The sequence below is a fragment of the Capricornis sumatraensis genome, chromosome 1 (assembly GCF_032405125.1).
Source record: "Capricornis sumatraensis isolate serow.1 chromosome 1, serow.2, whole genome shotgun sequence".
Lineage (NCBI taxonomy): Eukaryota > Metazoa > Chordata > Mammalia > Artiodactyla > Bovidae > Capricornis > Capricornis sumatraensis.
The window spans coordinates 102,988,291-103,005,174 of record NC_091069.1 but is presented as its reverse complement, the minus strand read 5'-3'; the positions used below and the strand labels follow the sequence as shown (position 1 = coordinate 103,005,174).

Genomic DNA, 16,884 nt, shown 5'->3' with positions numbered 1-16,884 from the left:
TTGCTTCTATATTTTTGAGATTAGTTGTCTGTCAGTTGCTTCATTTGCTATTATTTTCTCCCATTCTGAAGGCTGTTTTTTCACCTTGCTTATAGTTTCCTTTGTTGTGCAGAAGCTTTTAAGTTTAATTTGATCCCATTTGTTTATTTTTGCTTTAATTTCCAGTATTCTGGGAGGTGGGTCATAGAGGATCCTGCTGTGATGTATGTCAGAGAGTGTTTTGCCTATGTTCTCCTCTAGGAGTTTTATAATTTCTGGTCTTACGTTTAGATCTTTAATCCATTTTGAGTTTATTTTTGTGTATGGTGTTAGAAAGTGTTCTAGTTTCGTTCTTTTACAAGTGGTTGACCAGTTTTCCCAGCACCACTCGTTAAAGAGATTGTCTTTAATCCACTGTATATTCTTGTCTCCTTTGTCAAAGATAAGGTGTCCACAGGTGTGTGGATTTATCTCTGGGCTTTCTATTTTCCACTGATCTATGTTTCTGTCTTTGTGCCAGTACCATACTGTCTTGATGACTGTGTCAGTTCATCTGTTGATGGAAATCTGGATTGTTCCAGTATTGGACCTACTCTGAATAAAGATGCTATAAACATTCTTGTATTTGGACATATGCTTTTGTTTCCCTTGGGCAGTTATCTAGGAGTGAAGTGGGTTGGTCACATTTGTAGGTGTTTTAAGTTTAATTTTAGAAATTGCCAAGCCTCTTCTATAACGATGATTCTGTTTTACATTCCCACCAGCAGTGTATGAAAGTTTATTATTGCACGTTCTTGCCAACCCTTAGTATGGACAGTTTTTCCATGTTGAACATTATTGTAGGTCACCATGCCTTGATGACGGATGCTGAGTGAAGGTGAAGTGATTACCAAGGGTCACAAGTAAACTTTGGGGGCCATCGATACATATATTTATTATTGTGATTGTAATCATGCTTTCACAGGGGTATAGTCAAACTTTCCAAACTGTACACTTTAAACAGTTTTCTGTATGTCACTTTACTTCAATAAAAAAGTACAATCTAAGAATTCCAGGTCTGTGGCCCCCATCTGGAGTTGACAGAAAGGAGACTTAAGAAGTGTATCATCCATGCATACTTTCTGAAGGGGAAAAAAATATCTTCATGAAGAAAATCTGGCCAAGAAGATTACTGATGAAGAATTGCAAATAAGGACGCTGTCTTGTGAAAGATAAGCAGATACAGTAAAGGAACTGTGGGAATATGGTTTGCAAAGCCGAAAGTAAATATTGTTTTTGAAGCATAAGCCACAAAATAGAAAAGTCGTTTAACTATAACAAACAAGAATAAAGATCTCAGCACATGCCAATAATAAAACTCTAAATATTGACAGAAAAGGGAAAATCGTAATAGACACTACTGTGTGTATGAAGTAACTTAAGAAATAAAGGTTTAAAAATATCTTAAATACATATCAAAATTAAGCCTCTAAATCAAGAGATAAAAAAGGCAAGTATAAAAATTAGATGGACTAGATTAAACACATATACAGTATGATTAAATGAGATAAACTTCTCTATTAAGAAAAACAAAAGGATCGTGTCAAAAAAGCAAAGTCTCAACTATGAACTGCAAATATAATACAAAATGATGCAGAAAACCTTGAAAGCTGAAGAATGAGCAAAAATAAACTGGGTAAATACATCCACCCTCTCTCCCAAAAAAGAAGAGAAAAATCAAGCAAACAAGCGTTATATTAGCAACAATGAAAAGATTTTGCGAGTAGATTTATAACAGCAAAAAGAAAGAAAAATAAAGAAACTGGGGGAAAGAATACTCTAATTGAAACGTAAGCAAAGGGCAAGAGGCAATTCACTTAAAGAAAAACAAATGGCCAGTAATCATATGAAAAAGATGGCTAGCTCTCTAAACTGTGAAGTAATTCCTACAAGAAACTCAGATTTCCTATTTCGCCATGTGACTAGCAGAAACCTCTGAGCTTCATGCTCAGAGATAAGGGTCTGTCAGGAGTACTCAGGGCCCAAGAAAATGCCTGTGCCGTGTATTTCTGTATCTTCTATCAAACAGAAGACATACTTAGAATACTGCAAAGTAAACTTCACTGAATCACAAATACATGAAGTTGGTGACGCCTGACATACTGCTGATGATCTTTTCACTGTGTCTATCCACAAAGGTAAGCACAGACTCCTTCCTGCCCACCATTCAGACTCCACTCTTCCACAGCATTTAAGGGCTCCGATCTCAGCCTACCTCACTGTTAGGCCCCAATTCCAGAGGAGTCTGAGCACTGTTTCTCTCTCAGAGAGCATCCCACAGGGATATAGAGAGGAAACTCTTCCAAACAAATGGAAAAGACTCTGCAAACATATATGTGTGTTGTGTTAGTCACTCAGTCGTGCCTGACTCTTTGTGACCCCATGGACTGCAACCCACCAGGTTCCTCTGTCCATGAGATTTTCCAGGAAAGGATACTGGAGTGGGTTGCCATTTCCTTCTCCAGGGGATCTTCCCAACCCAGGGATCGAACCCGGGTCTCCTGCACTGCAGGCAGATTCTTTACCGACTGAGCTACAAGGGAAGCCTTGTATATGTGCTTATCTTGTATATGTGTATATCGCAAACATATATATGTGCTATGTTTTCAAATATTACTAAATTCGCTGATCACAAAAATAATATATGTTTATCCCTGTAACCTAGTGGTACTCAACTGGGGACAATTTTTGTCTTCCAGGGGCATTTGGCAACATTCAGAGACTTCATTTTTCTGGCTGTGCCAGGTGGCATGTGGGGTCTTGGTTCCTTGACCAGGCATCCTTGCAGTGGAAGTGCAGAGTCTTAACCACCGGACTGCCAGGGAATTTCCAACATCTCCTTGATAAGACTCTGTATGCCTAAAACTGACTTCTTTTAGCTTAATTGTTCAGCTTGTGCTGAAGCTGGCCACTCATCTCCTCTTACACATATTTTACGTTATTTTCTTAGCATTACCCTAAGTGGAGACTGTAATTTGTACGTTAAATTTACAACAGACTTGTTTGAACTAATACCAGCTTAGCCTCAATGGTTGCTTCAATTCTGTCATTCTGCTATTTGTTTTCTTCACGCCCTATAGTGTTTTCATCCCTCATTTCCTTCAATCCCATCATCTTTTGTCTCAGGTGACTTTTTCGAAGTGAAATGTTTAAATTCTTTTTGTGTATTTCCTATATTATTTTCTTTGTGGTTACCATGTGGATTAATCAAATATCCTAAAGTTGTAACACTTTAATTTGAATTTTTATCAGCTTTAACTCAATCACACTCAATGTGTCCTTCTTTTCAGCTCCATCCCTACTTCTTTCAGTTGTTGATGTCACAAAATTTATTCTTTATATACTTTGTATCCAAAACCAATTAATTATTTTAAGTATATTATTCTTTATGTAGAAACCAAAACGTGAAGTTACAAACCAAAGTGGCACTAATCATTGCTTTTAGACTATTAGGTTGTTTTTTTCTTAAAAACTGTAGAAAACCAGATGTGGAGTTTGAAACCACCGTTCCAATAATACCAGCTTGTAAGCTGCCCATGTTTTTACTTCTACTGTGTTCTTTATTTCTTCACATGGCTTTACGTCGTTTAGTGTTCTTTCATTTTTACCTGCAGGACTCTCTTCAGCATTTCTGGCAAGGGTTAGGTCTAATGGTAATGAGCTTCCTCAGCTTTCATTTATCTGGAAATGTCTTAAATTTCTCCCTCACTTCTGAAGAGCGGGTTTGCCAGAAATAGGATTCTTGGTTGATAGTCTTTTCCTTATAGCACTTTGAATATGGGGCCCACTGCTTTCGGGTCTCCAAAGTTTGTGATAAGCAATCTCTTAATAACTTATTGAGGATCTTTTTCATGTGATGAGTCCCTTTTCTCTTGTTGCTTTCAAGATTTTGTCTTTTAAAGGTCTGATTTAACATGTCCCAGTGTGCCCCTCTGAGTTCATCTTACTTGTAGTTCACTGAGCTTCTTGGATGCTTACATTCACATCAATTTGTGGCATTTTCAGCCATTATTTCTTCAAGTGTTCCCTCTGTCTTTTTATTTTTTAGGACACTGCATATGTTGGTCCACTTGATGGTCATAGGATCCAGTGACTTTTTCTTAGAATCTTCATCTTTCTGTTCCTCTTGAAGAATCAAGTTACTGTACTTCCAGCTCAATTTTCTTTTTGATTTCTATTTTCCCAAGCTTCACTGAGGTATAATTGGAAAATAAAAATCATTTACATACAATGTGATCATCACATACATACAATGTGATGTTTTAATATACATATACATTGTGAAATGATCACTTCATAAAATCTTTTGTGAGAACGATTAAGAACTACTAGCCGAGCAAATTTCAAGCATATAACACAGGATTATTAATTACAGCCATACTGCACACTAAATCTCCTGAACTTACTCATCTCGCAAAACTTAAATATTGTACAAGAACTGAAATGAAAACTTCATTGGAGAGATTGAAAGGCAGATTTGAGCAAGCAGAAGAAAGAATCATCAAACTGGAAGATAAAACTATGGAAATTCTTGATTCTGAGGAACAAAAAGATGAATGATTAAACGAAAGTCAGTATTATTCTTACCAGAAAAATCCGACTGCTCTTGGCTTGTGCCCTTCTAGGGGTACTTGTGCTTCTTACGTGGATTCTAATTTCTCTTCAAGGGTTTTGGTATCAACAGTTACTGTCATGTCAGTGTTTCTGAACAAGAATGAGAGCTAGGGCTGCCAATGTTGCCATCGTGCTAACGTCACCCTCTTTTACTTTTTAGGCTTTCTATATCTCTATTGGCATTTTCATTTTGTTCATATGTTGTTTTCTTGATTTTCTCCACATCTTCCTTTAGCTCTTTGAGCATCCTTAAAATGACTGTTTTTAAAGTATATCTAGTTTAAATTTGTAAGTAGACCTGCTATCAGGTCTTTTTCAGAGATGGTTTCTGTTGATTAATTTTTTGTTTGAATGAGTCATTTTTCATGTTTTGGTTTTTTTTTTTTTTTAACACACTGTGATTTTTGTTTAAACCTGGATATCTGAATCCAATAATGTAATGACTCTGGATGTCAGATTCTCCTCCTTTTCCAGAGTTTGCCACCTGCTTGTTTCTGTTTATTGTTTTTGGTTTTATAATTTTTGCAGGCTGTATCTATGCAAAGATAAGCCTGAGGCCTAATCTTAAGGTCTTCTCAGGTCTTTTATGAACCCAGGCCCTTCCCTGAACATTCAAAATGATTTTTCTCACTTCTGCCAATTATGCAATAGCTTTTGAAGGTCACTTAAGGATGAGGAACTTTTTAACAGTGGGGGAGTTGCAACAACAATGGCCACCTGCTTCTTTGTCTAACCTCTGAGATCAAAAGCAGCAGTCAGGACAGGGATCCCCAACACTTGGAGGACAGAGTCCTTTTCTGGCCACCCAGGCTCCTGCAAGGTGTGGGCAAGCTGTTTGACAAACACTGCAGAGCTGCCTGCCATGGGGCCAGCGGGTGAGGGTGGGTAACTGCTTTTATGCTAAGAGCTGAAACGGACTATATTCTACGTTAATTTACCTCAAGCCTTCCCCTTGAAGTTATAAGCTTTCAAAAGACTCCAGAGCTCCAAAATAGTTACAGTATTTTTGTTATCGGTGGGAGGTCAGGGAGGTCATATAGATGACCTCCCACACAGATGTTTCTCCCATATAGACGTTCACTTGTTCCAGCACCTTTTACTGAGTGTTCCCCAACATTCTTCAGTGATTCATAACTCAAGTATCCATATATGTATGAGTTGGGGTGGACTCTGTTGCTTTTTCTGATCTATAAAAGGGGTTTAATTCATATGGTTCAACATAAAATGTAAAGATGCGCTTGTATTTTACATATCAACTGTTAACCAGAAAACTTGCTAAAGTGCTTACTGAATCTAATAACTTATCTCCAGACTTTGGATTACCTCCATAAACTTATCCTAATCTGAGGTGATAACATTTTATTTCCTCCTTTCTAATCCTTTTAAGTTTTTGATTATTTTTCTTGCCTTACTGGCTACAACTAGGATGATGTTGAGTATCAGTGGTGTTTAGTGGGCATCTCTAACCCAGTCTTCATCTCAGAGATAAAACTTGTAGCATTTCACTGTCAAGTATGCTCTCTACTATAATTTTCTCCACACTGCTCCTCAACAGATTTTTTTCTATGATTATGTGTCAACTGGGGTTCTCAGCAAGATCCTGAGGAAGAATCCTCAAGTGTTTGTGCTCATCTTGTTCTCATCTAAGAAATGAATTCAGCTTCCTTGTTCTATGTACCAAAGCTTAGTAGCCCTGTCAACCGGGAATGACAACAGCCAAAGCACCACCTACAGAACACACCGGCTAAGAGCACTGCCACGATTTCTCATCATACCCTGGCATCACCAGTGGTAACACAAGGGATGCACTGGAAAGAACTGCCCACGTGTCCTACTGTGGAAAGAGCTCTGATACCAGGAAGCTGCGTAATTACTAGATGCCAGGTTCTTGCTCTAACAACTGAACACTGAGCAAATTATTTAACTTTTATGAGCCTCGTCTTCCTTATCTTTGGAAAACAAGAAAATCAAGTCCAATTTTTCTAGCAAATTTTTTATGAGTTGGAACAATTTTTATTGACTTACCATCAATTAATTTTTAGGACTTAAAAAATCACTATGAGGCAAAACACAAAAATATAACATAAATTCCACAATCTGAGAGGGAACGCTCTCAGGCAAAATTCTAATTTTAAATCATGTCAAACAAAGCTGCTGCTTTGACTCTCTCCTTGCTTTAGCTTTAATTTGGAGAAACCTGATATGTATTCTGCCACAGAAATACTACATGTACATACTGTTGTTCTAATCACAAGAAACCAGGAGCTGTTTAAGAAACAGCTGAACTTAATGGCAAGTTACTGCCAGAAAGAATGACATTATGTCAAAATCAAAACTGCTGTTCCTAGGAAACATCCTTCAACATTAAAATGAATGATTCTTACACATTTCTATTCAAAGGGTCTAATATTCTGTTAGTTGAAGATATATGATCCATTATGTATAGCACCCCAACACCAGGCACTCTGCTGGAGTCTCAATGTGGTTTCACTGTGGCTGAGTTTAGCACTTTAGTACTACCTGCCCTTAACATTGCAGTCTAAAATTATCTTATCTTTGGTATAGAACTCAGGTCACCCCCAAGCTCTGGTCCAAGCATAGCAGCAGATCCAAAGAGTATGAGCAAATGACATCCCAGGTGACAAGCTCTTCCATACCCAAGTCCTTTGAGATATGGATTGACAGCCCCCCCACTCCCACCACCAGCAAAACACGTCAAGCTTTCAGAATTTTCCACTTGCTCCTTTGAGATATGGATTGACAGCCCCCACTCCCACCACCAGCAAAACACGTCAAGCTTTCAGAATTTTCCACTTGCAACCCATATGTCTAGTTCCTAAAAGACATAAATCCACCTTTAATCAGTAATAAATAACTACATTTGGAAAATTGTTTTCAGAAATTCAGTACTGAGTCGCTTGCTCTCTAGATCCTACAAATCACCAGAAAGGAGACATTTTAAATGGTCACTCCTACAGGCTCTCCAAGTTCTTACCCTGCAAGAGATTAAAGCACTAAAAAAAGAGACTAAGACCACTTTCTCACGAGGTGGCTTTACAAACCCAGAGATCATTATATACCTTGTTTTATTCACTTTTAAAATATAAAAAGCCAAAGACATTCTGTAGGCACAGTGCAGCCAGCGCCTGATGTGCGTGTCTCTTAACGTCTCTTAGGTAAAAGCAGAGTGAGTTTGTCTAGAAGTTTAGAAGCAGGGAAACAGTCGTCGTCCAAAGCATCTATTTGCTTCACTGTCAGAGAAAAAGAACCTTACGACCCATCACCTTTTTTCTTGCTTCTCTGTCTGGCTTGGTGCCTAAAACCTAAATTTACACCACAACACAAATAGAAATATTACTCCAGGCCCCTAGCAGAATTATTTGTTGCCTTGATCAAACTTAATTTTTACTTTCCTGCCCTCATTACGAGCTTCAGGAAATGTTTTTTTCAGAACCATATGTAAGTCATGTATTTAGTTTATAATTAAGTAAACAAATACATGATTGGCACTATTGTGTAACAGAGATATGAACAATCACAAATGTATTTCTACCACACCCCAAGTGAGAACAGAATTCTAATACCAGTCCCATTACTGCAAAGTCATGACATTTTGAGCAATCTTCTAAATCTTTTAAACCTTGGTTTCCCTTGAATATAAAAAGTAAAAAATTATCAGTCACGTTACCAAATAACATGACACTTGAAAACACATGTTATTATTATGAAGGTGGTGATACTATAGGATAAGCACAGAATATGGCCAAAGTTTTGAAGAAAAGGGAAAAGCAGCCATGAAAATCAGGAGTGGTTAAAATGTCACTTATTGTCTCATTCAGCTCTGAAATCCTAGAACTGATTTTTGAGCTGGTAAGACTAAAATAGGCTTCATGGTGATATGTGAGCTAGATCTGAAAGGAAGGATAGGATTTTTATCAGATTACACCTTCTAATTTTATGCACAATGTATTTAAAGACATGGCTTAGGATGGCTAGGGGAAGGATGACATAAATGTAAATCCACAGTACATATAGCCCCTGGAGTCCTCCAGATAAGCATCTAAGGCCCAACATCCAAACTCATGTGTTTTCCTCAGTGGCTCCATACTCAATCAAGTTTACCAGCAATTCCACTGCTCTTGATCTGACACTCGCCACCTATCCTCCCAACATCCCCTACAAATATTTAATTTAAAGATGATTCACACAGCTAAGAAGGTTTGTATTATTACCCATGACTCTACTGACCTGTCTGCATATAAAGCTCATACAATATATTGCATTTGAACCAGTTACATTTTAAAAGAAAAATAATAATCAGATTTTATTCAAGGCTTGACAATGAGCCTTGAATAATTCTTCAAACTTAAAATAAAATTACCTGTAGAAGCCCTCCATCATCAAAACGCAGCACTTCTATTATGCTCTCCGACTGAATAAATGCTGTGATGGAAACAAAACAGATTGTCACTTAACAGGAAAAGAAATTTCATGTAAATAAAATCTTTTAATTTAAAATTAATTGCTACAAGTTAATACTTTTAAAACATACTACTGCTTGATGGTAATGATTAAAGACGAAAATATAACTAACACTTCAGGATTTTAATAACTATGAAATGCTTGAACTAAAACAATCCAGTTAGAAAGTAGTTTTAACAACCTACAAACCATGTAGGCCACTCACAAAATATTTATTCCTGCTATACTGCCAGAAAGCATGAAATAAAGTTCAACTAGCTGCAGTAACTGTGCTCCAAGTCTTTACCTAATGATTTGAAAACTTATGTCCACACAAAAATCTGCAAGCAACTCCTTATAAGCAGGTTTGTTCATAACCTTCAAAAACTGGACACAATCAAGATGTCCTTTAATAGGTGAGTAAAGAAAAAGCTGACCTGAAATTTAACATTAAAAGAACTAAGATCATGGCATCTGGTCCCATCACTTAAGGGCAAATAGAAGGGGAAAAAGCGGAAGCAATGACAGATTTTGTTTTCAGGGGCTCCAAAAATCACTGCAGATGGTAACTGCAGTGATGAAATTAAAAGACGTTTTGCTCCTTGGAAGGAAAGCTATGACAAATCTAGACAGCATATTAAAAAGCAGAGACATCATCACTTTGCCGACAAAGATCCATATAATCAAAGCTATGGTTTTCCAGTAGTCATGTACAGATGTGAGAGCTGGACGACCTAAGAAGGCTAGGTGCTGAGGAATTGATGCTTTCTAATTGTGGTGCTGAGAAGACTCCTGAGAGTTCCTTGGACTGGAAGGCTATCAAACCAGTCAATCCTAAAGGAAATTAGTCTTGAATATTCGTTGGAAGGACTGATAATGAAGCTGAAGCTCCAATACTTTGGTAACCTGATGCAAAGAGCTAACTCACTGGAAAAGATCCTGATGCTGGGAAAGACTGAAGGCAAAAGGAGAAGGGGCTAGCAGAGGATGAGCTAGCATAGGTTAGATAGCATCACCTACTCAATGGACATGAATATACGCAAATTCTGGGAGACGGTGGAGGATAGAAGAGCTTGGCATGCTGCTGTCCTTGGGGTCACAAACAGTCAGACACAATTTAGCAACTAAATAACAACAACAGAGACAAATGTAGATTATCCATACAATGGAGTATTCAGTTCAGCTCAGTCGCTCACTCGTATCCAACTCTTTGCGACCCCATGAATCGCAGCACGCCAGGCCTCCCTGTCCATCATCAACTCCTGGAGTTCACTCAGACTCATGTGCATTGAGTCAGTGATGCCATCCAGCCATCTCATCCTCTGTCATCCCCTTCTCCGCCTGCCCCCAATTCCTCCCAGCATCAAGGTCTTTTCCAATGAGTTAACTCTTCACATGAGGTGGCCAAAGTACTGGAGTTTCAGCCTCAGCATCAGTCCTTCCAATGAACACCCAGGACTGGTCTCCTTTAGAATGGACTGGTTGGATCTCCTTGCAGTCCAAGGGACTCTCAAGAGTCTTCTCCAACACCACAGTTCAAAAGCATCAATTCTTCTGCACTCAGCTTTCTTCATAGTCCAACTCTCACATCCATACATGACCACTGGAAAAACCACAGCCTTGACTAGACGGACCCTTGTTGGCAAAGTAATATCTCTGCTTTTCAATATGCTATCTAGGTTGGTCACAACTTTCCTTCCAAGAAGTGTCTTTTAATTTCATGGCTGCAGTCACCATGTACAGTGATTTTGGAGCCCAAAAAATAAAGTCTGACACTGTTTCCCCATCTATTTGCCATGAAGTGATCGACCAGATGCCATGATCTTCGTTTTCTGAATGTTGAGCTTTAAGCCAACTTTTTCACTCTCCTCTTTCACTTTCATCAAGAGGCTTTTGAGTTCCTCTTCACTTTCTGCCATAAGGGTGGTGTCATCTGCATATCTGAGGTTATTGGTATTTCTCCTGGCAATCTTGATTCCAGCTTGTGCTTCTTCCAGCCCAGCGTTTCTCATGATGTACTCTGCACATAAGTTAAATAAGCAGGGTGACAATATACAGCCTTGCCGTACTCCTTTCCCTATTTGGAACCAGTCTGTTGTTAGAGTATTTACTCAGTGATAAAAAGTTAAAGAAAGGGCTGCATGCTCTATGATTTTAAGTATATGACATTCTGGAAGATGGTAATAAGATCAGTGGTTATGAGGGGTTTGGAGAGAAAGAAGAGTGAAATAAGGAAACTATATGGAATTTTTCAAAGCAGCCTTCTATATGATACTGTAAAGTGAGATGCATATGACCCTGTGCATTTATTAAAAACAGAACTTTACAACATAGTAAACCTAGTGTAAGCAATAAAAAAAATCATTTTAGGAGATCCAGGATCCCAGGGCAGACTGCAGAATATGACAAAACCACTTATTTCTATTCTAAAAGTATGAAACCATCTCACGGAAATGGGTGAGGTGAAAGGTGCTGACCTAAGTAATTTGGAAATGAGTAGAATCAGTAAGACGGTCATGTATGGATGTGAGAGTAGGACTGCAAAGAAAGCTGAGTGCCGAAGAACTGATGCTTTTGAACTGTGGTGTTGGAGAAGACTCTTGAGAGTCCCTTGGACTGCAAGGAGATCCAACTAGTCCGTTCTGAAGGAGATCAGCCCTGGGATTTCCCCTATGGTTTGGGTTAACCATCCTGACGCTGCTCTACATGTATTCTTGAATTCAACCATTAAATATATGAATGGTGGATGGTGACTGTCAAGAATTCTCACTGTTTGAATAAGAGTTCACAAAAAAGCAAGGGAAGGAGGCTAGAGTGATCCACCTGGTAATGGATTAGAGTTAACAACATCGCACAAACTAATGTTGAGCATAACAAAGATACAGATGGTTACCTATTTACTGATGTGCTTATACACTGATAGGTATACATACATATATTACAACCTAACAGCAAAAAGCATATATATAGCACACAGATCTTGGGTCCTAATACCATTCTCCAATAAAAGGAATGGGGGCTTCTTACAGAAATGGCTGAATCTAGGACTGGGGTTGGGGGGAGAGATACAAAAGGTGAAACTTGTGCCAGAAAGAAAGTATTTAAAAAAAAAAAAAACAAAACAAGACAAAACAAAAAGCCCTCCACTGATGTGGCTATGTCAGGGAGATGTAAGAGGAAGAGTTCCCAAATGGCCAAAGCTGCAACAACTTGAGCAATAAAGTCAAGCAGTACTGGATTAAAACCCAAAGTATAAAATAAGTATTTATGAGTCTATACTGGTATAAATAAATGAATGAAGAAATAAGTAAATAATGGGGGAGAAGAATTCTAAATAATTTATGTAGAAGCTCTTTTCCTTAGAAGGTGGAACATAACTGCCCATTCCTTAAGCATGAACGCCCATGGTGACCCCTTCCAAAGAAAACAGTATGGAAAAGAGGAAAAAAAGAGTAACTTTACAATGGAGAAAGCTGACAAATGCTACCTCAGTCAGATGATCGACATCAACATCGAGAGTAAAAGCCACGGGGACAGCACCTTGATATGCTGAAACGAAAATGGCACTCTGTCTCTATGGTCTTCCTCCCCAAATCACGTAACTCCACACTCATCGTGAGAAAAACATCAGACAAATCTCAGCTGAGGGACATTCTAGAAAAACACCCGATCAGTACACTCCTGAAAACTGCTGAGGTCATCAAATACAAGAAAGGTCTGAGAAACTGTCACAGATCAAAGGAGCCTAAGGAGACATGATTACTAAATGTAATGCTGTATTTTGGATGGCATTCTTAAAAAGAAAAGGGAAAAACTTTTCATTTAGGTAAGAACTGAGGAAACTTGAATAAAATATGAATTTAACAATAATGTACTAAAACTGGTTCAACTGCAAAAAAAAAAAAAAAGTCCATATAAGTATGAGATGTTAATAACAGGCCAAACTGGGCAAGGGGTAACCCATGCACCTGGCTTTTCCAGTGTGACCAAAGCTGAACGTCACGGGGCAGCCAAGATGCCAGTGAAACAATTACACCACTTTACCTACTTGGATGATGTCTTTGCTGCCTGCTGAGCATCCATTTCTTCCTACTCTAATAATAGCACCCTGATTTTATTTTGTGGAAAGCCCTGTCCCTCCATTTCTCGTGTTTCTCTTCAACCTCAGTGCCAACTTGCTCTACCCTGAGGAGCAAGGGTTCCTCACCAGTTCTTCATATACCGAGAACATTCAACAATTCTGTGTGTGAATGAAATTTCATCTTTCTGCTCAGGCACAAGTACTGATTATTTGCATCCACTGATACAAATGAATTACTTCTGATTCTCTCTAGTCCTAGCTTAAGGTTGAATTTCCAAACTAAGATCAGAGCTAATGGCTACAAGGGAATTACTGACATAGAGCACATCTGGAGTGCACAAAAATATATCCAAATAAAGCAACAGACTATTAAGAAAAAAGGACTGTGAAATAAAAGGCTATACCCAGCATACCCATCCATTTCTCATCACTTCCCCCTCCTTTTAACATAAAGTGACACTTTAGATGATCCAGAAAAGCTTTTTCTTATGCTCTTGTTGAAAACAGGTATACTGATGCAAGGACACAATGACCTAACAAGAATTAACTGAAACAGCCAGACACCCACAATGTGGCAGACAAAAAGTTACTGTTAGTTCTGAGATGTCTATGTGAGTAGACGGACTAACTCCCAGTTAGAAGCTTTCCATTAGCTAGCAGAGAAAACAAACAAACAAGAAAAGTAACAGAAATGTGCTGCATTTGGTGGCTGCTATTAAGAGTTATGGTTTTTCCAGTAGTCATGTACAGATGTGAGAGTTGGACCATAAAGAATGCTGAGAGCCGAAGAACTGATGCCTTTGAACTGTGGTGCTGGAGAAAACTCTTGAGAGTCCCATGTGCAGCAAGAGATCAAACCAGTCAATCCTAAAGAAAATCAACCCTGAATATTCATTGGAAGGACTGATGCTGAAGCTCCAATACTCTGGCCACCTGCTGCCAAAAGCCAACTCACTGGAAAAGACTCTGATGCTGGGAAAGATTGAGGGCAGGAGAAGAAGGGAGCAACAGAGTATGAGATGGCTGGATGGCATCACTGACTCAATGGACATGAGTTTGTGCAAACTCCAGGAGATAGTGAAGGACTGGGAAGCCTGGCGTGCTGTAGTCCACGGGGTCACAAACAGTCAGACACAACTTAGTGACCAAACAACATTAGTTATGATACAACAACCATCACGTAAGATTCCATCAACAACCAAGGTCAGACCTTTATCTAACTGATGAGAGCTTTCCTAAATATAGAAAAGTAGTAATATAACTTGGGTATATAATACCTAATTTAATAATATAATTAGGAGCTTTAAGAAAAAATACATGAGATGTCTTAGGTGGGAAAAAAAAAAAAAAAAAAAGACCAGCAGCTATTATAAAGTCCTGAAAGGAGAATATTGTATTATACATCAACAGCTTTCCTTGAAGCATGCAGAAATGAACAGGATTCAACTCTGGCATAAAATAAAATAGAGTATTTTACTTTAAGTGATCGATCTTAATAACTTTATATGTCTAGAAAAGCGGAAGTGACACTAGATATGTACTTAGTCATTTAATGTGTTAACAGTTATTAAGGTATAAATTACAAAAAGGAACCCAAGCAAGCCAAATCCCCATATTGCCACATTTCTAGATTGGAAACCACAAAGGACAGCTACTTCCTCTCGTGAGAATTTCTGTCCCTTATTTTATACACTAATGGAATTCTAAGCTGTCCCAGTGTTTTCCAGTTAGAGCAGCAACCAGATGTAGAAGAAAGAATGATGTCTAGGGGACTTTCCTGGCAGTTCAGTGGTTAAGAATCTGCCTTCCAAAGCAGGGATGTGGGTTTGCTCCCTGGCTGGGGAACTAAGACCCCACATGGCGCATGGCAACTAAGCCACACTGCAGCTAGAGCGACCGTGTGCGCTGCAACTAGAGAAAGCCCGAGTGCCACAGCGAAGACCTCGTGCAGACGCAAAATAGCTGATGACTATCGATCACTGTCACTAAACGCCAAACCAGTTTCATGATACAGATATTATGGACTCCATTTGAAGATAAAGGCTCAGTGAGGTTAGGCTCAGGGTCACTCAGCAAGAAAGTGGCTTGAGAGGGGCCATAAATTTCAACCATGGGACCTCAGAACCTAAGCTTCTACACCAAGAACTGTTTACTTTCAACATAAAGTGATGCTAATGCTCGCACCAGCAGCACCTTCAAGCAACCTCAGTTTTAAAATCAGGCATATATTCCTATACAAAGGGAGGAAAGCAGGACGCATAAACACAGGGGGCTTAACTTCTGGCTTTTAGGATTCTACTAGCATTTACTCTATGAAATTGAGCTCAGTAGGATGTACTTTAAGCTTCTCATATTCACTTACATCACTATGATGTCTGAGAGTAACAAAGACATTTATTTTCTGTGGAAAAAAATATCAGTGCGTCAGTTATTTAATCATTATACTCAAAACAAGATCAGAAACTGAGTTTACTTCCCCATTGCACTTTAGTAAAGAATAAGACAAAAATATCTTCACTTTAAAGGTAATCTTTCTCCACTATAATTAGGGATAATTTATAATATAATTTTTTTCCTTTTAGGTAGAGATTCTTTTTTCTGAATATGGCGAATGATGACTAGATACAGAGCTTGTTTCCAGACATCTTCTTTAAGTCATGAAAACAATGAATGTTGTAAATAACTGGTAGAAATATGTCATGAGACGGCTGGATGGCATAAGCAACTCAATGCATACGAGTTTGAGCAAACTCTGAAAGACAGTGAAGGACAGCGAAGCCTGGCATGCTGCAGTCCATGGGGTTGCAAAGGGTCAGACACAATTGAGCGACTGAACAGCTATCGACTTTACAGAAATAAAAGGCACCTACCAATCTTATAGAATCAGATTATAAATAAGAGAATCACTAAGAACAATTGTACACCAACAAATTAGATGCGTGGACAAACACCTGGAAAAACACAAACTACTGAAATTAAGTCAAGAATAAACCTTAATGGACCTGTAACAAGAGACTGAATTTCTAATTAAAAGTCTTCCTACAAAGTAAAGCCTAGGGACAAATGGTTTCATTTCACCAAATGTTTAAAGAAGAAGTTATACCAAGGATTCACAAACTTCCAAAATAAAGCAGATGGGGAAAACACTTCCCAACATATTCTGAGGCCTTAATACTGATACCAGAATCAGATAAAGCTATCACAAAAAAAGGAAACTATAGCTCAATATCCCTTATACATATGGATATCAAGTCCTCAAGAAAATACAAAATACGCTTCTAACAACATATATAGAGGCTTATACATCATGATGAAGTGTAAGACTAATATAGTTTACACTGCAAAGCTTCAATGAGAGAAATTAAAAACCTAAATAAATAGAAAAGACATAGGTTGGAATACTTAACAATGTAAAGACTGTAATACTCCCTATCTTAGATTCAATGCAATCATTATCAAAATCCCACTTTTCCCCCAAATTGATCCTAAAGCTCTTAAGAAACTGAGAGAAATCCTTAATAGCCAAAACAACCTTGACAAAGAAGAACACAGTGGAGAACTCTTACTTCATGATTTCAAAAGTTACCACAAAGCTACAGTAATCAAGACAGTGTGCTACTAGGAATAAAGATAAACAAGGATATCAACAGAAGTGAGAATTCAGAAAGAAACCCTCATATTTACCATCAATTCATTTATGGCACAAAGAA

At 38.3% G+C, this 16,884-nt stretch overlaps 1 protein-coding gene across 1 annotated transcript in view; it reads right to left on the bottom strand.

Annotated features, from left to right (window-relative positions):
* The window catches only part of TMEM131 (transmembrane protein 131), a 176,986-nt gene that overhangs the window by 118,730 nt on the left and 41,372 nt on the right, over positions 1–16,884 (bottom strand). Inside the window, exon 2 of the mRNA XM_068987504.1 lies at positions 9,014–9,075. Within this exon, the coding sequence (XP_068843605.1) occupies positions 9,014–9,075 (62 nt within the window). The remainder of the gene's footprint in view (positions 1–9,013; positions 9,076–16,884) is intronic.